General features: G+C 35.5%; 1 protein-coding gene across 2 annotated transcripts in view; it reads left to right on the top strand.

Moving 5' to 3' along the window:
• Positions 1-17,774, top strand: part of EPHA3 (EPH receptor A3) — a 411,324-nt gene extending 393,550 nt beyond the window's left edge. The window contains exons 16-17 of one of the 2 annotated variants that reach the window (XM_005201183.5): positions 8,571-8,726; positions 15,037-17,774. In XM_005201183.5, coding sequence (XP_005201240.1) covers positions 8,571-8,726; positions 15,037-15,142 — 262 coding nt within the window. In that variant the 3' untranslated portion in view covers positions 15,143-17,774. The remainder of the gene's footprint in view (positions 1-8,570; positions 8,727-15,036) is intronic. The other variant, NM_001206113.1, reaches the window with a different exon arrangement.
• Positions 17,775-19,963: the final 2,189 nt, after the last annotated feature.

Raw genomic sequence — 19,963 nt, forward strand, 5'->3', positions numbered from 1 at the left:
TCATGCTGATTTTTACCACAAGTATATCCATCTTTATTCTTCTACATAATAATATGCTATGCTAAGTCACTTCAGTCGTGTCCGGCTCTGTGCCACCCCACAGATGGCGGCCCACCAGGCTTCCCCATCCCTGGGATTCTCCAGGCAAGAACACTGGAGTGGGTTGCCATTTCCTTCTCCAAAGCGTGAAAGTGAAGTCGCTCAGTCGTGTCCGACTCTTAGCGACCCCATGGATTGTAGCCTCACAGGCTCCTCCGTCCATGGGATTTTCCAAGCAAGAGTACTGGAGTGGGGTGCCATTGCCTTTTCCGACATAATAATATAATTTCTACTTAAAGCTCTCATATCCCAAGGATCATAGGAAGACTGTAATCTGTGAATAGTGGAGGGTGTTTGTCTGCATGGGTTGACAGTGAGACACCCTGCCTCCCAATCTCCCAGACTGGGAGCTTCTCCTTGCTGCTCCTGTGCTGCTCTGTGGTCAGTGGTGTTTCTGAAGCCTCTAAATCCCTCCGTCACTTAGTGTAGACCTCAAAAATCTATAAGAACCAAGAAACTGATTGAAATGAATGAATGCTTCCACAGTGCGTAACGGGGTATCACAGTAGGTTATGGAGATTTCAGACTCCTTATAAGAGAACTACAGAGCCAGTCAAGCCAGTCGGTGGCAATCCTAGAAGGAAAAGTGTTGGAAACATTAGCTGTTATCTCAGAACACTAAACCACTGCATAGACTTCTATCCAGAAAGAAAGAAAATGGTCTCTGTCTAGAGCTTTGGAGAACAGCACCAATATCAGAACAGAAGCATATGAAGTGGTAGGTAGAAATAAGAACAGACAGAGTTAGGAATGAAACTTAAACCATTAGAAAAACTACAGATCAAGGAATTTTCCAAAAGCGGATAGAATGAATTGTATAATCAAAAGCTGCAAAAGAATGAGGCAAAAAAAGACAATAAAGGAAAAGAGCCACTCTAAACAATGAGAAGGACATTGAGTTTTTTTTAGATAGTTAATTTGATTTTTTAGAATGATAGATGAAGTACATTTTAAGAGATTTTGTTATAATTGGGATGATGAAAAAGAAAATACAATGCAAAAATAATGCTTTTGATAAATATAGAAAAAATGAAAAATATAGTCATAATGCACCTGTATAAAAGGGTAAAAATAGAGCTCTTCCTTTTTAAAGAATTGGAAAAGTCTTTCTTAAAGAAGTTCTTGATAGAAATTGCTGCTATAAAAATAAATAGAAAGTAGTCTTAGAAAGATAAATTTTCTCTCATTTTATCATACATTTTTGTTATTTGTTGTTTAGTTGCTAAGGCATGTCTGATTCTTTGCAACCCCATGTTTACAGCATGCCAGGCTTCCCTGTCCTTCCCTATCTCCTGGAGTTTTCTACAACTCATGTCCATTGAGTTGGTGGTGCTATATAACCATCTCATCCTCTGTCACCCCCTTCTCCTCTGCCCTCAATCTTTCCCAGCATCAGGGTCTCTTCCAATGAGTCAGCTCTTTGTTTTTGTTATACAGATTAAAAAGTAAGCAAAATTCATTTTTAAAAGAAACTATAGTGAAGATTAGTTTTATATTTTGTATATATATGTAATCCATATTATATCATATTTACGTATTATATAATAACTAATTTTACATGTATAAAATGTATAAAATATAGCACCTAGATTTAAATAAATTCATTGTATTAATTTTATAAATGTAGATAAATTTAAAAATTTAAAAAACTAAAAATAAAGAAACATGAAAGATGAATTCATTTCTATTCAGAGAGAAGATGCCTTTATTTGGGGATATTTATGTATATAAAATGAAATAGAGAAATAACTTTTTCTTTAAATTCACAAAATTTTCAAATGCCATGTCATTGGATTCATCAATACTATCATAAATTTTAGAATATAAATTTCGGGCATACAGAATGATATAATACATTCAATATTTTTAGAATGAGGTTCTAAATGAAGGTAACCTAATTTATAGTCTAAAGACTTAAATGATATATTTTAAATACTTAGACTAATAAAGAGTCAATTATACTTAGTTAATTTAATTGGAATGATTTAAAATATATTGTTTCATTGTGCTAATTCTTATTGCTAACTTTGTAAGGGTTTATCGTCATTAAGTTGCAGAATAAATAAGAACAAAAATAAGCAGTACTTATAATTTTTCCCCATTAATGGCACTAAATTAACATTAACAAATGCTACTGATCTCTAAGAGAACAAAATATATTTATTTTAGAGAATGTCTACTTTTTTTTAACAAATATTTTTAAAATATTAAATACTAAATATTTTTAACAAATATTTAGTAGAAGTCTAAGGACCAAAAAACAATCTATTTCTCAAAATGACTTTGACCTCTAATTCTGAAACTGACAGGGTGACTTTCCTTACTGAACAAATATGATAAAGAACATTTTAGAAGAAAGCAAATATTCCAAATACTCAGGTGATCTCTCTTTTTTTTTTAATCTTAAAAATCAAAGCAAGTAATTTTACCATTGGGAGAAATTAAACCAGATGTAATAGCTATAACTGCTAAGATTTTGTCCTTAAGGTCTAGAGACAATTAAAATAAACACAATGACTTTACTCCTCTTTAATGTGTCATTTATGTACTAGTCTCCTGTTGGGAACTATATGTACTCAAAATTATTTTTAGTTACTGATGACAAGTTAAATTCATTTCATCCTATTGGAATTTCTTATATTAGGGATAAAAAGATGAAAATGATCATAAATTCATGTTTAGAAATTTGACAAATACACAATTTTCCCTTGAAATACAATAAGGTACTCCTTGAAATACAAATGTTAACAATAAATTAGAAAAGGAATTGAAAAGTATTTTACCATTCTCAGGCAATAATATCAATAAATATAAATATAATTAACATTTTGCTGCTGAGAAACTACTCTTTATGGTCCCTGAAACTATTCACAACAGACAAAAAGCACATAATTATAGTGGGATAGAATACATCTTCAACATTACTAATATTTACTTCTAGACTCAGTAGGCATCTACTTATTCATTCAAGAAAAATATATAAATCATTATTCTTAATACATAAAAAATAAAGCCCTTTGTAAACCCAAAAGAGTCTTTCCATATTATAAAAGGATAACTTAACATTCAATTTTAGAGTTAGAATTCTAGTGCAATACCGAAATAAGATCATTATAAGAAGATATTCTTGGGACTAGCAGTTACTTATTGATATTTGTCCCGAGTATCTGGTGCTAATTGTTATGAGCATTTACAGATAAAGTAAGAGTTGGTGGGAAGAAAATATATGTGTACCTCTTTAAAGCAACAGTATGAAAATCCACAAAAGAATAATTCAGAAACCAAAATCCAAGGAGGGAGAAAGAAAGGGAGGAAAGTTATTTTTTGCTTCCCCTGAGCAAACATGTAATTTCCATGATTTCTTTTTAATGACTGCAGTCTGCGGCCAGTAGGTACTGATTTATGAAAAGCTGTAAAAGATCAGGTGGAACTCTGCAGGACATCGTTTACAGCTGCACGGATTGAAACCCATCTAATTTGTCTAGTAAAAGTGTGAGCTCACAGTGCACATCACCCAGCCTATAAATTTCCCCTTCAGACCCAATGTCTGGGGCTAGGTCTAAAAAAACTCCAATGCCTGCAGCTGCTCAAAAAGCCTACATTCCCCTGGTGCGCATGAAGAGACATCACAGGCTCTTCACAGTGAGAGACAAATTCCTATCCATTGATAAACTCTCCAGATGTCCTCTCGGAGGAGGAAAAGAACCAATTTTTATTTGAATTCCCCAGAGAAATCCTGGAAGTGGAAAAATGATACTTTGCAGGGCTGGTTATTCTGAGGTCACTGGCATTAAAATTAGGTCATTCTTTGTCTTCCTCATACTTTGATCCAAGTAATAAACAGAAAGACTCGGTTGGGGTCACTCTAATCCCTAATCCGCCTGTCCTGTTTTATTTCAATTTGTTTGTACTAATTTTTTCCAAATTCTTGTTGAGTCCGACGGTATTGTTGAGTTTAAAAATACAAACCATTTTGAATTGAGAAAGAAAAACTCTGCATTTTGCTATTAGGCATACTTCGTAAATATTCTGAATAAACGTCCTGGGGTTTGATTCTTCATACCCACAAGCTCATAAATAAAAAAGGATTGCTATTCATGGGACCAGGAGTCGACAAGAGTCAACATTAGATTAGTCTGTGCTTCAGCTACTGTAGAAATCCAAGCTGTAGGATGTGAGTATATGTGAGTGTGTGTGCATGCCTGTAGATAGTCCAATATTTTATTGTCTCCTTTCTAGGTCTCACTTTAATTTTCTTAGAAAATTTCCTCACACCTGATTTAATGCTGCACCTATCAATTTTGTTTACTGATTCCAAGTCTTATCCAATGGGTACAATATTATATCCAATGTTGGCCAGTGACAAAGGATATTTCATTCATGATGGTCGTGCAAAACTACCCAAGAATATTGTGCATGTTTTGGAACCTGGCTTGTGTATCTATTTCTGTAATTTCTCAAATTCTTAAGAAAATAAAACACAAAAAATTTCAATGATTTAAAAAATGAATTTTTTTCAGATTAGTAATTTAAAGAATCATAGAAAATTATTTATGTATATATTCCAGAATTATTTATGTATATGTATAATGTTTATAGTATTATAAAATACTACATTTATATTTTGGGATGTTCTAGATATTCCTAAAGGAAAGATAATGTTTTGTAAAATAATGCTTAATTTCTCATTCTTTCTTTTAGATGACCTGTGAGGGTTAGTTAAAACTAAACTATAACACAGCAAAACAAATTACAAACTCCATAACTTTAATTTGGCTTCCCTGATAGCTCAGTTGGTAAAGAATCCACCTGCAATGCAGGAGACCCCTGTTTGATTCCTGGTTTGGGAAGATTTGCTGGAGAAGGGATAGGCTATCCACTCCAGTATTCTTGGGCTTCCCTGGTGGCTTAGATGGTAAAGAATCCACCTGTGATGAGGGAGACCTGGGTTCCATCCCTGGGTTGGGAAGATCCCCTGGAAAAGGAAATGGCTACCCACTCCAGTATTCTGGCCTGGAAAATTCCATGGACTGTGTAGTCCATGGGGTCTCAAAGAGTCAGACACAACCCAGTGACTTTTACTTTAATTTTTTATTTATAATTAAAACATTTGGGGTAAAGAGGATTGAAGTGGTTGAGTTTAGTCTAATAGAAAAAAGAAGGTTGAAAAATCCTCCACATTTGTCTGTCTCCATTTCACAAATCATGACAAGGAGGGAAGTAATTACTCATATGTATTTTCCACAGAGCATGCAAATACAGATAGAACCAAACAATCATGCTGTCAATGTTTTCTTAAACTCAGTATTAAAATTGTATTAAATTTTCATTTTTATCAAATAAACTTATTTTTAATTAAAATTGTATCTTTAGCAGATAAATTTAATATCTCCCCATCAAAATCCAAATGAATTTACATGTCTCTCACGTGTTTCCAACAGCAGCATGCAGATCTAGGACATGTTTGTTTAGATATCAGAATATTGACCTCATGCTTACGCATGTCTCATACATTAGGAGTGAGTTGGAGAAATATTATCAGTAGTAACAGAAATCTCCCAATTAAAAAATTCCTTTTAAATGTGGGCAGAACTTTGATTTGTCACTTAATTTTAGTTTCAGATTCCACAAGAATTATAGGGACATAGCATCAGTGTCTAAATAATATAAAGATTAAAGTCCTTCGTATCTGTGTATTATGCTTAGTCTATGCCAGTATAGTCTCTGGCATATTGTTAGTGTTCATAATTGTTTAACATAATTCTTATGGCTATTATTATTGTTCATCTTAAAGCAAAGGCCTTCATAACTACTATTTGCTCAAGCACCCATACTAAGAGGAAAGAATAAAGAGAAAGACAATCAAGTGTCTACCTGGTGACTGGTCCCAGCCTTATGAGTCACAGGACAATTAAAGAGATCACTGAAAGCTCAAAAAACAACCCAAAGGCAGTTTACCAATAGGATGCTTCTCTTGGCTCCTCAGAGATGAAAACATGGTTTCCTCCATTTCTTTTTTATCCCTGTTGTTCCTTTGAGTCACCAGATCTTGCAGTTGGTCATAGACCTATAGTCAGACCTGTAATTATATAAGTCAATCCTAATGGTATGGACCTAACAGAAGCAGAAGATATTAAGAAGAGGTGGCAGGAATACACAGAAGAACTGTACAAAAAAGATCTTCATGACCCAGATAACCATGATGGTGTGATCACTCACCTAGAGCCAGACATCCTGGAATGTGAAGTCAAGTGGGCCTTAGGAAGCATCACTATGAACAAAGCTAGTGGTGGTGATGGAATTCCAGTTGAGCTATTTCAAATCCTCAAAGATGATGCTGTGAAAGTGCTGCACTCCATATACCGGCAAATTTGGAAAACTCAGCAGTAGCCACAGAACTGGAAAAGGTCAGGTTTCATTCCAATCCTGAAAAAAGGCAATGCAAAAGAATGTTCAAACTACTGCACAATTGTACTTACCTCACATGCTAGCAAAGTAATGCTCAAAATTCTCCAAGCTAGGCTTCAACAGTATGTGAATTGTGAATTTCCAGAAGTTCAAGCTGGATTTAGAAAAGGCAGAGGAACCAGAGATCAAATTGCCAACATTTGCCGGATCATCAAAAAAGCAAGAGAGTTCCAGAAAAACATCTACTTCTGCCTTATTGACTATGCCAAAGCCTTTGACTGTGTTGATCATAACAAACTGGAAAATTCTTCAAGAGATGGGAATACCAGACCACCTGACCTGCCTCTTGAGAAACCTATATACAGGTCAAGAAGCAACAGTTAGAACTGGACATGGAACCAAATCAGGAAAACATGGTTCCAAATTGGGAAAGGAGTACATCAAGGTAATATATTGTCACCTTGCTTATTTAATTATATGCAGAATACATCACATGAAATGCCAGGCTGGATGAAGCACAAGCTTGAATCAAGATTGCTGAGAGAAATATTGAGGTTATTGATAACCTCAGATATGCAGATGACACCACCTTTATGGCAGAAAGTGAAGAAGAACTAAAGAGTCTCTTGATGAAAGTGAAAGAGGAAAGTGAAGAAGCTGGCTTAAAATTCAACATCTAGAAAACTAAGATCATGGCATCCAGTTCCATCACTCCATGTCAGATGGGAAAACAATAGAAACAGTGACAGATTTTATTTTCTCGGGCTCCAAAATCACTGAAGATGATGACCGCAGCCATTAAATTAAAAGACACTTGCTCCTTGGAAGAAAAGCTATGACCAACTAGACAGCATATTAAAAAGCAGAGACATTACTTTACCAAAAGGTCTAGTCAAAGCAATGGTTTTTCCATAGTTATGTATGGCAGTGAAAGTTGAACTATCAAGAAAGCTGAGCACCAAAGAACTGATGCTTTTGAACTGTGGTGTTGAAGAAGACTCTTCAGAGTCCCTTGGACTGCAAGGAGATCCAACCAGTCAATCTTAAAGGAAATCAGTCCTGAATATTCATTGGAAGGACTGATGCTGAAGCTGAAACTCCAAAACTTTGGCCACCTGATGTGAAGGACTAATTGGAAAAGACTCAGTGCTGGGAAAGATTGAAGGCAGGAGGAGAAGGTGATGACAGAGGATGAGATGTTTGGATGGCAGCATCGACTCAATGGACATGAGTTTGAGTAAGCTCCGATAGTTGGTGATGGACAGGGAGGCCTGGCGTGCTGCAATCCATGGGGTCGCGAAGAGTCAGACATGACTGAGTAATTGAACTGAAAAATTCCTGTTAATGCTGACTATATTGTGCAATAAAAATCATAATCACAATGGCTATCTATTATCTATCTTTGTGTGTATATATACACACACACATATATATGTATGTTTATATTGTAAAATATATTTGGTGTTGTCCTAGTTGTTAGACTTTCACTTCTTGTTACTCATCTACTGTTTTCTATTTCTTTTTAATTTTTAATGACAATGTGACATTAAATTTGTGCGAACTTTACGTCCTGCTGTAAATATAGTCTACATTGTTCAAATTTTCCCTTAGACAGCATCCTGTACAATGTCTGCAGATGAACATTCAGTAGGCAGGATTTAATATTGGAAACAAATCCATCCACCAAAGCAGACAACAGAGTGTTCAGAATGTCATGTCAGCTATAACTGCAACCTAAATTACCACCATCTTTGCTAATGGTTAAACAAATTAAATTATAGAAGTATGTATGGATATATTTATGCTTTTCACTGGCAAAGTTTCAGTAATTTAAAAAGCAGTCATGAGTAGAGAAGGGGAGCACTGAGACAAGATGATTACACAGTGTTCTTGCAAGCTGCCAGCTTGAGCAGATGAAGGCTTCATGGCAGATAAATTTTACAAATACACAGGAGCGCCACATGAAGTCTGGAAGTCCCTGCTGATGTTGGTGTCGAATTTTGACACACAGCAACTCTGCTGACTCCTGATCTTTCTCCCTTTGGTATTTTATTTTCTTGCAGGCCCTCAAACCTTCTCCTGGACCAAAGTAACATCGACATTACTACCTTCCGCACGACAGGTGACTGGCTTAACGGTGTCCGAACAGCACAGTGCAAGGAAATCTTCACAGGCGTGGAGTACAGTTCTTGTGACACCATAGCCAAGATTTCTGCAGAGTAAGAATAAGCTTTTGACTGAATGATTCTGAACTTTCTAGTGGACATATATGTCTTGAATTAGTATATTTAAAGAGTAAATGAATCTCTAAGGTACTTAACTTTCTCCTGAACCCACTGAGCTGGTTCCTGGGTCTCTTTCTCAAGGATGTCTTCTAGATTGATGTGTTGATGTGTGTTCCTCCCTCATGCTTCATCTCCACAAAAGCTATCTTCATTGAACTGTGACCTTCAGATAAACCACCAGATATAAACCCACACCCCACCCCAACAGACCCAAGCCTCTAATTTAGAACATAGGCAGATATAGCATGATAACTGTATACCCCCACATTTGTGAATTTCTGTTATTTCTAACAAAGCCTAACCTTTGTGGAAATGGAAATTTGAGAACTAGGTGGATAATCTGATATACAGGGGAACATGTCAAAGTCTAAAAGTAGTTCTCAAAGATACTAAATAAACAACTTATATTATACTATCACCTATTCTTAAGTGATCTGATGCTAGAAAATAAAGTTATAAGCAAGTTTAAGACATAATTTTCCTTTAAAAGGCTTATGATCGGTTTCAAAAGAGAGAAATGCACAATTGATAAATATTAATTAGTTTTATTTTATAATTTATAATTTCATGTGTTAAAAGCTAGTAGGAAATGACAACCCATTCCGGTATTCTTGCCTGGAAAATTCCACGGGCAGAGGAGCCTGGCTGGCTATAGTCCATGGGGCCCCCAAGAGTCGGACAGGACTGAGCACACACACAAATACACATCTTAGGGATCCTGTGGTACAATAGGGATCCTTTGGTAATAGGACTTCTTTGATATGAGAAACCCATGGCCTTAAGGAGAAGGGGTTTATAAGGAATTAAATTAACCCAGTGAATAATCCATAAAAGTCATCCTCATTCACCAAGTTTGCTAACTGGAAATAGGAAGTGAAAACTGGAAACCATATTCTTCATCACTCTGTGAATGAGACAGTTGACTTCACTTTCTAATGAGGCTGCATCATTTTTTCTTGTTCTATTCAGTGACTTTTCTGTATCCTCATGCACATAGCTGAAAATGACTCTCTCAGTCCTAGATCGCACAACCTTGGTATGTCATTCAACTGACCAGGGTCCAACTCTCTTTATTCTAAGTCCCCAGGAGAGACATTCCGAAGGCCTCAGTCCTGCTTATAGATAGACTGGCTTCTCCAAAGACATGTTTGCCATGAGCTAATCATTTCATTTCAAAGGAGGTGGAGTGAGATAGCGTGAACTTGGCTCTAGGCATTCTTTCTTGAGGGTAACATAAAGTACTGCTCCAAAAGAGCTTTTGTGTGGAACAGATACATCAAAATCATCCACAATTTTGTAGCTTGTAAAGTCTCTTTGGAAACTGTATCCATCTTTGAATCAAACTCTTCTACCTTTTGATCTTTATTACATTAAATAGACCCTTTAGTGCCCTCAACTTTCTGTAAGTCATATCCAATATTTGAATATTCAAATGTTGTTGAGCATCTAAAGACTTTCTCATCTTGTCAATCATTTAAATAAAGACACTTGGAATGTTATAGATTAGATGCCAAAAGGGAGTGTGTAGTGTAATTAATAGAGATACAAACACCTAACAAATAGGTAAAGGAGTTTACTATTAATGGTATAGCATCCTTATCAGAAACACAGACATCACAAAAGGATCTACAGAAAGGGTAAATTATACTGAAGAGGTGAATTTATTCTTAGAATATAAACTCACACTCGTTTACTTAATACGTGCTAGCATTCCTGTTTGAAATATAGTATTTATTGAATAGACTTCTGACCCAATTGACAATGTGCTTTGGGTTTCTGTGATAGTTATTTTGATCAGACACAGCCCCAAGATATGTTAATATATTTAAATATTTTTAGAAATTCTTACTCTAGTAGTGTAAATAGTTTGGGTTGTGACAACAAGACACCTGCTTTAGAGCACAGAAGCATAGCAAAGAACAAACACAAAGCTAAAAATTTCTGCACCATTGCCAGATTTTCAAAGGCAAAGCTATACAAATGTTTATTCTCAATAAAGTATCAACATTCAGAGCTTTTGGATAATGAAACAGTATACTGAAATGGATGAGGCAGAACCTTGTTAATATGATTAACAGCGAGCTCACAATTTAAATATAGTCAGATATCCTAATCTACCAATGTAGACAGAATGCTATTTGTTTAAAAAGGTCAAGTGGCAGCAGCCTTTGTTACACTTTCACCTTAGGAATGTGTGTCTCTGGTACAGCATTGGATAGCAAGCTCTTTTTGGGCTGGCTGGAATATTCCCACTTAGTGGTTATGATTATTTAAACAAGTTGTGAGTCTATATGCAAGATTAAAGCTGATTTTTCCTAGGATACTCAGCTTTTTCAGATTTTCCCCTTCACACTGAGCCAGTTGGTTTCAGATCTCTGTATTTCAAAGTGTTTCTTCTGTCCTTTCTTCTCAATTTAGGGTCAACAAAGAATTAACATATGCTGACCTAAAACTCCTTGAAAAGTATTGTTGACTTATTGGTTCTCTGTCTCATATGCCACCTTCCTTGTTTTAATGCAAAGGATTATTTCATATGCCACCTTCCTTGTTTATATCACAAATATAAGAATTTTAAAATATTTAATACATTAATCATTTAGGGAAATATAGTGAGGCAACATTTTCATCTTCAATGTTATAAAAATATTTAACTTTATATTTCATCCTTTCTTTTGCAGTCTTAGGTGTATTGCTTGAATTTGATTCCTTCCAATCCTTATTTTCTTGGTGTTGTCCAGACTCAATTCAGAAATGATTCCCTTGACCAAATAACTCTAGAGTTTCTTTTAGAATAAGACTTTCAGATTATTACCTAAGAAAGAATATTAAATTTGTTTTCTTTTTCTATCCAAACTATCAATCACTGGACAAGTGTTTCATACTCAAATAAATATTAGCTTATTCCAGTTAGTTTAGAGATTTCATTTACATGCCAGCTACTCGTCACCTAATTTTCAAATAGAATTTTTTAAATGTGTGGTCTTATTCAGTCAACATATTTTTAAAAAAATATTATTCCATAGCCTAGGATGGATTAAGGAAGGTTAATGTGAGAAGGGAAGAGAGAATAAGAAAGGGCAAGAGTGATTATAGAAACTGGAAAGAGAATTAAGTGTGTGGAATGAGTCTGAGCAGATTAGTTGCTGCATGTCATTACCCTGCACCCTCGGATGCCATTTTCCAAGTGTCATCACCTATCCTTTTGCCTTTGAAGTATAAGATAGCTTATTAACCTCTGGTCTCAATCTTGAACTGCTCTTTAGTCTTGAACTTTTCCATTGCTCTTCTCAATAGGTAGTCCTAATGAGATAAGGATACAGGGAGTGTTACTGAGACTACAGCAGCGGGATGTTTAGAGAGATTTTGGTCATAGCAGAGTGGCAGGTAGAAGACATTTTGATGGGTGGAAGAGAGTAGAAGATACATAGAAGCTCAAGCTAAGGCATCACCTACAGGGATGTTTACTGTAATCTCTTTCCCAGTATAATCCTTTGCATTAAATAGCAACAAGACTCCATATCAGCTTGCTTACAGTGGGTTCCCAGATGCTGAATCTGAAACAGTTTTATGCAGATTTCTTCATGTACCCTTGGGACATACATTCCATAAAGAAGCGATGAGGAAGCATTGGACTGAAGAAGACTCAGTTCTACTTGTTGGAACAAGAGTCCTAAAGCTGGGCTGGTCCTTCAGACTTGTCCCAAATTGGTCTGTGAACTTGCAGTATCTGATTTTTTCCAGTGGCCAAAGAATCAGTGGTTCGGTTCTAGAGGAAAAGTCAGGGTTAAGCATCATAGCTTGTATTACTCCCTCATTATGCTGAAATTTCTCAATGACCTCAGGAAATTTAGTATAGTACCTTGGAGCATTTTTTCTATCTCCCCATGATTGTATTTTGTTTTTAAGCTTATAAAGAAGGCAGAAAAGAGGAGACATAGAAGAAAATTAGCAAGGTATAGTATGTATGTATACATAGATATATAGAGAGGGAGATAGAGAATTGGAAGAAAGATGAGAGAAGAAATGTAAAAAACAGTGAGAATCTATTGATTTATACACACATATTTATGTCTGTCCTGTTTTCGGCTCTTAGATTCATAGTTCAAGGATGAGTAGAGAAATGTTTGTTGTTCATTTTAAAGATAGATCCTTGGTGTCTTTATAAAAGAATCAAAATCCTGTAGAGCACGCATTCTCAAAAGCAGGGTTCAACATAGATAACCTAGGTGTGGGAAGGGACAGGGAAGCCTGGTGTGCTTCAGTCCAAGCGGTCCAAAAGAATTGGACACGACTTAGCAACTGAACAACAACAATACTTAAAATGAAGGCTTCATTATCCACAGTTACACAAAGGGCAGCAAGCTAGATGTCAGCATAGCTCCCCACTAGCCTTCCTGGTGAAGCAAGGTGGCTAAAGACTGACCAGAGAGGACCTCAGGCAAAATACAGGCTATCCATAGAGAATTTATTAGCCTCTTGAATGGCAGCAGGGTTCAGGGGTAACCTGTAGGGCATTGTGATTTCACTCCCAGCTTAGATAATAGGAATGCAACTGAGCTTTGATTAATTTTATGCAGCAGATGCTTAAATAACATGTAAATTGCTTCTTAAGTGGTTGCCTATTTTCTTCTTGCACACCTTTATTGCTTGGGAACTCACTTTTTAACAAATCATTTGGTTCAATTCTATGTAGTTAAATTCCCAATTTTTCATTCTTTCTTAAATGCTCAATATAAAGGAGCCCCACCTTTGTGTGCATTTGCATGTGTGTGCTATTTCTTCTTGCCATTTTCAATTTGCCTAGCACTCCAAGTTGCACTTAATCCTCTGTCAACTTCCCAGATAAATATATTTTGGACAACCGATTTATTCTTTAGTAAGTACATATTGAAAGTGAAAGTGAAGTAGCTCAGTCATGTCCAACTCTTTGCAACCTCATGGACTGTAGCCTACCAGGCTCCTCCATCCATGGGATTTTCCAGGCAAGAGTACTGGAGTGGGTTGCCATTTATATTGAGCCCCTGCTAAATGAGAGTGATTGTTTAGGGTGTGTGTGATAAGCATAGTACAAAACCCACAAGAATCCTAGTTCACATGGAATTCACCTTCTTGTTAGACAAGACAGAGTAAAAAAATAAATAAACCAAAAAAAAAAAAAAAGGCAATATGCTGGATGGTGATACATACTTTGGAAGAAAATGAAACAAGAAAAGAAATAGAAGTGCAGATATGAGTGCAAAGAGGTTTTACAATATGAAGTAGAGCCATCAGGGAAATCTCATAAGAGAGGGATATTTGAGTCAAGACCTGAAAGACGTGATTGTATGAACTACTTAAATCAAGAATGTTTAATTAATTATTTGCACATGTTTAGCTAAGTCTTCCCCCTCCCCCCAAATGAAGTTCCATGTATTCTTATAATATTTATTTCAATTCCTGGTTTCCAAGTATTAACTATTTTAAATCTAATGATTTTGATAGAGAAATATCCTTGCCATTTTTTGTAATTTGAAAGAACTTTATACTTTAAAGAAATTGTTCCACTGATCTATGGCTGAACAACAAACTTCCCAAAACTAAACGGCTAAAACAACAAGGATTTTATTGTACACACAGTGTCATGAGTCATGAATTTGGGTAGAGCTCAGGTGGGTGATTCTTCGCCTCTGGGGCTAGGGTTGAATGAAGTATTCAGCTAACATGAATCTGATCTAGTCTGGAGGGTTTGAGATGGTTTCATTCTTTGCCCTGGTTCAGATGCTACATATACCAAGGACTGTAGACCAAGTGCTTACTGATGACCTCTTCAATAGGTAGTTGTATTTTTCCACTGGCAGCTCTGGGGCCTAGAGAGGGTGCCTCAGGAGATAAGAAGTAGAATCTGTTAGTTGCTAAAGAACTGAATGCAGAAACTGATACAGTGTCACTCTAAACACAATCTATCAGTCAAGTCAATCCCCAAGTGGGCCCTTACGTGGTGAAGTTCCAGATGGACAGGAATTTTGAGGGGAACACTGTTCAACCCACTTCCTATATTCATCCTACAGCCTATATTCTTCCACAAGGACAAAGGTGGAGTAATCAGGATATATAATACTACACATATGTTACAAAAATCAGAAAATTATACCTAGAGCATTGGGATCTGTAATTGTACAAGCTTTGTTAATTGAAAATATCCCATTTACATACTGTCCAGGAGCCCATGATTCTCACCAGAAATTTTCTTTTTTTTTTTTAACAGCGACATGAAAAAGGTCGGTGTCACTGTGGTTGGGCCACAGAAGAAGATCATCAGCAGTATTAAAGTTCTAGAAACACAATCCAAGAATACTCCAGTCCCAGTGTAAAGTGCTATTTCTGGAAGAAAGTGGAAGATGTGGCATCACTCTGCAGACTGATGACAACACTGGAAATACTGGTGGACATTCCAAGCCCAATAAGACACTCAGATACGAGTAAAATGCCTTAAAATGGAATTAAAAAACTCTTTATTTTCCCCTGTTGTTTAGTGGATGGGTGGGTGGGTGTATTTTGTTTTGTAATTGCTTTTTTATATTAGTTGATGGATTAAATCAGAATTCTTCAGCGCAAAATGACAAAGAACTAGCATAGAGCCATTGATCATAAACTGACTATCATAAAAGCAAAACAAATGAAATAATGCAATGACCATGGTGGCTGTGCTTCTGAATAGCCACAGAAAAACAGACTTGTGATATTTTTATACACAGAAGAGATCTGTAACAGGTATTTTGTTTCTTTGAAAGCAAGCAAAATAGAGGAATTCATACCTCAAACTATCCGGCCATATTTACTACCTTTTCATTGTATTATTCTCCTTTATCTGTTCAAAAGCATATAGAAATGAAGTTTGTAGTTGTTTTAAGTACTACACATTTTTGATTGTTAGCCTCCTTAAGTATTATCATGTAAAAATGTGTTTTAATTTTGAAGAAAAGTACGTATTTATTTTCTTTTTAATTGTCTTTTATTGTTTTCTATTTATGCCTTGATGATTTAATTTGGATTTGTGACAGCCAAGTGCCAAATGCTCTCTCAAATTGTCAGCAGTAGAAAACATGATAAACTAGACACAGAAAATGATGTGTTTCTTTCCAGACTGTTTGAATCATACACTCATATGTATCTACATCTATATATAAAAAGAAACAAAACCCTTTCCTTGTTCATACACTAACCAAATCTCTCACAGTCTGAATTATTCCATCCATTTCTGTCTCTCCATTTATTATAAATTGTGTGCTCCTAATTTAGTGTGATATACCGACTTGTGTATAACGGATTTTCAATGACATACCTGCCTTGCTCTGGTGCTTAGGAGACCATAAACTCCCTCCATTGGTAAAAGAGCTATATTAGAGCTCCTGAATAGAGAATGCTACACTGGAAAGGATTGGGGTACTATTTAGATTGTTGTATTAATTGGCAATGTAGCCTACAAGCTGCCTATAAGCTGATGCATGACTCAAAAAGATCACTGGCTGACTGGTTTTGAAATGCCTCTTTATACATTTGCTTAAACTTGTTGAGCTGATTATAGGGAATAAGGATTACTAAACTATTCATCTGCATCACTGAGCTTTTGCTAAATTAATTAAACATTGTCATCATCAATAGCAAGTATTATTATCTTTGAGTCTCCAGTGAAATGCACCTATTATAGTTTTGGTATATATCTTAGAAACATTGAGCTTCTTGACACTTATTGAACATATAATCGTCAAAATAGCTGGTTGTCCATCAAGACTCAAAATCTGGAGAGATCTCTTCTTGCAAGGAACTTGGACTTGCTGTTCCATAAAGGTCAAATATGAACATACTCCATAATATTTGAAATATATACCTGGTGGAGATCTAGCCATAATACATTGTGAAACAACATTTTAGTTCTATCTATAATCTTTCTAATGCTGATATTATCATGTTATTGGAATACGAAATGCATATGTCAGAAGAATAGAATGGATAAAACAATGCTGCAACCTTTATGTTCTTATGCAAAATGGAACACTTACACAGCTTACAATCACAGATCAAAATTCACAAGTGCTAATCTGTTGTAAATTTAGTGTAATAAGGCTTATGTTGTATTCCTTCATATATAAAATTATTTCTCAAATGTCTTCAATATTCTTATAGTCAAATCATCCTACTAGAATTATGTATTGGGTGTATAAGAGCATGAACCTTTTAAAAAGATATATATGATTATGAAATTAATTACAAATTTCACCTAAGCCTGCTAGAAGCAGCTCAAAACCATTTTTTAAGCAAACATTTTGTTTTGTGGAATGTTAGATTGAGATGTGAATCTGGCTTCAATCTCATTTTTGTCCAGACTAGCATTTACTTTCTTAGGTACTATTCTGTGCACACTCCACAAAATCTGTGCATTTCATGAACTAGGAGAAGTTGAGGATTGTTTAATCTATTTCATTTATTTTGGCTGTGGTTTCCATTTGAAAGTAGAAATTGTATATGCAGTATATTGCTCTTCATTTTTCACTATTTTTCTATCTGACTTCTTACAAATTTACTTTTCACAATCCTTACCCTGTACATATGTAAACATAACAGTGTACGATTCTTAACTGTGGAATAGAGGTACTAGAATGCTTATGGCCATCTCTTTGTACAGAAACTGCGTTGGCTTTCAGTAAACACGAAACCACAATTGTTTCATAATATCATGTACCATACTATCTGATTGTATCTTAAGTTTGATTTACATATTTATTTCTGGTAACTTGCCCATGTTAAGCTGTACTAAGTATCAAATAAGCCATGTATAAACGTGATATGATTGGCAATATGTGTGTACTTTAAATTTTCATCTTCAAAACATTACTCATTTAGTCTATGTTGTACAATGTAGATGGCCTCTTACTAATGTAAAATGATTTGTAGTGGAAACATTTATATTTTTATAATAAACATAACGAAAATATTTTTTACAGATTGGAATATGGAAGTGGTCTTTGAACCTTTTTAAATATTATAAAAACATGCTTATTTGAACAGCAAAATAATGAAATTTATGCAAGTCAAGAAGAATGTGCTTCTGTTTATTTTTTCTCCATTAGTGGGGAAGAGATGTATGTTATGTTATCCATAGACATTACCAAGGCGTGACTGTATATCTTTTAAAATACTGCTCTAGTTGATATAATTTTACATTGTAATTCCTGTGAGATAATTGCTTTCCCTCTGTTGTTCCAATAGAAATCATGGAGCCTTTCTTGACTTAGGAGTGCTGTCTGAATCGCTTTGGATGGGAGAATGAATGATTTAGATTCATAACAGCTCCTAGTTCTGAGCCTGCTCTTAGAGATTGTGGATTGATGTTCCATAGGGATTAGAGATGCCAGAGTAGTTTATGTCCAAAAGAAAGTTAGAATATCACTTATGAAAAAAGAAGAAAGGAATTCTGAATGGGTCAGGTAAAACAAAAATTAGAAACAATCAATAAACTGGAACTTCAAATAATATTCTAAGAAACACTTAAAACTTTGAATAAAGTAGATTCCTAATCATTTGTAACTTATTTAAAGAAAATAATTATATACAAAAACCATTGCTAACTCACAATATGAGGCAAGATAAGTGATCAAGATTTCCATAGAGGTAGTCACAAAATAGATCAGATTTGAATTTTCCTTGAAAAAGAAATAGCATTCAATCTTGTTGAGAGGAATAAGAATAATGTGTAAGCAGGAGATAAAGGAAGGAGGTAAAGAGAATATATTTAATTCAAGATATATATTTTAAGCACTATTATGAGATGGGTATTTTCCTGTCACCATTTACAAATCACTTCATTATATTTTGCAACAATCCTGTGAATAGATTTCATTAAGTTCAGATGCTCAGTTGTGTCTGACTCTTTGACACCACATGGACTACAGCACACCCGGCTTCCATGTCCTTCACCATCTCCCAAAGCTTGCCAAAACTCATGTCCATTGAGTCAGTGATGCCATCCAAAAATCTCATCCTCTGTTGTGCCCTTCTCCTCCTGCTTTCAATCATTCCCAGCATCAGGGTCTTTTCCAATGAATCTGCTCTTTGCCTAAAGTATTGGAGCTTCAGCTTCAGCATCAGTCCTTTCAATGAATATTCAGGACTGATTTGCGTTAGGATTGACTGGTTTGATCTCCTTGCTGTTCAAGAGACTCTTAAGAGTCTTCTCTAGCAACATAGTTCAAAGGCGTCATTTCTTCAACGCTCAGCTTTCTTTACAGTCCAACTCTCACATCTATACATGACTACTGGAAAAACCAGTAGTTTGACTATACAGACCTTTGTAGGCAAAGTAATACCTCTGATTTTAAATATGCTGTCTAGGTTTGTTATACCTTTTCTTCCAAGGAGCAAACGTCTTTTATTTTCATGGCTGCAGTCACTGTCCACAGTGATTTTGGAGTCCAAGAAAGTAAAGTCTGTCACCGTTTCCATTTTTTCCCCATCTATTTGCCATGAAATGATGGGACCGGATGCCATGATCTTCATTTTTTGAATCCTGAGTTTTAAGCCAGCTTTTCCACTCTCCTCTTTCACTTTCATCAAGAGGCTCTTTAATTCCTCTCTGCTTTCTGCCATAAGGGTGGTGCCATCTGCATATCTGAGGTTATTGATAGTTCTCCCTGAAATCTTGATTCCAGCTTGTGCTTCATCCAGCTTGGCATTTCGCATGATGAATTGTGCATAGAAGTTAAATAAGCAGGGTGACAATATGCCATCTTGATGTATTCCTTTCCCAATTTTGAACCAGTCTTTTGTTCCATGTCTGGTTCTAACTGCTGCATCTTGACCTGTATATAGGTTTCTCAGGAGGCAGGTCAGGTGGTCTGGTATTCCCATCTCTTTAAGAATTTTCCACAGTTTGTTGTGATCTACATAGTCAAAGGCTTTAGCGAAGTCAGTGAAGCAGAAATAGATGTCTTTCTGGAATTCTCTTGCTTTTTACAATCCAACAGATTTTGGTAATTTGAACTCTGGTTCCTCTGCCTTTTCTAAATCCAGCTTGTACATCTCAGAGTTCTTGGTTCAGATACTGCTGAAGCCTAGCTTGAAGGATTTTGAGCATTTATTTGCTAGCATGTGAAATGAATGGAATTGTGTAATAGTTTGAATAGATTTATCTACTT

This window comes from Bos taurus, chromosome 1 (assembly GCF_002263795.3).
Source record: "Bos taurus isolate L1 Dominette 01449 registration number 42190680 breed Hereford chromosome 1, ARS-UCD2.0, whole genome shotgun sequence".
Taxonomy (NCBI): Eukaryota; Metazoa; Chordata; class Mammalia; order Artiodactyla; family Bovidae; genus Bos; species Bos taurus.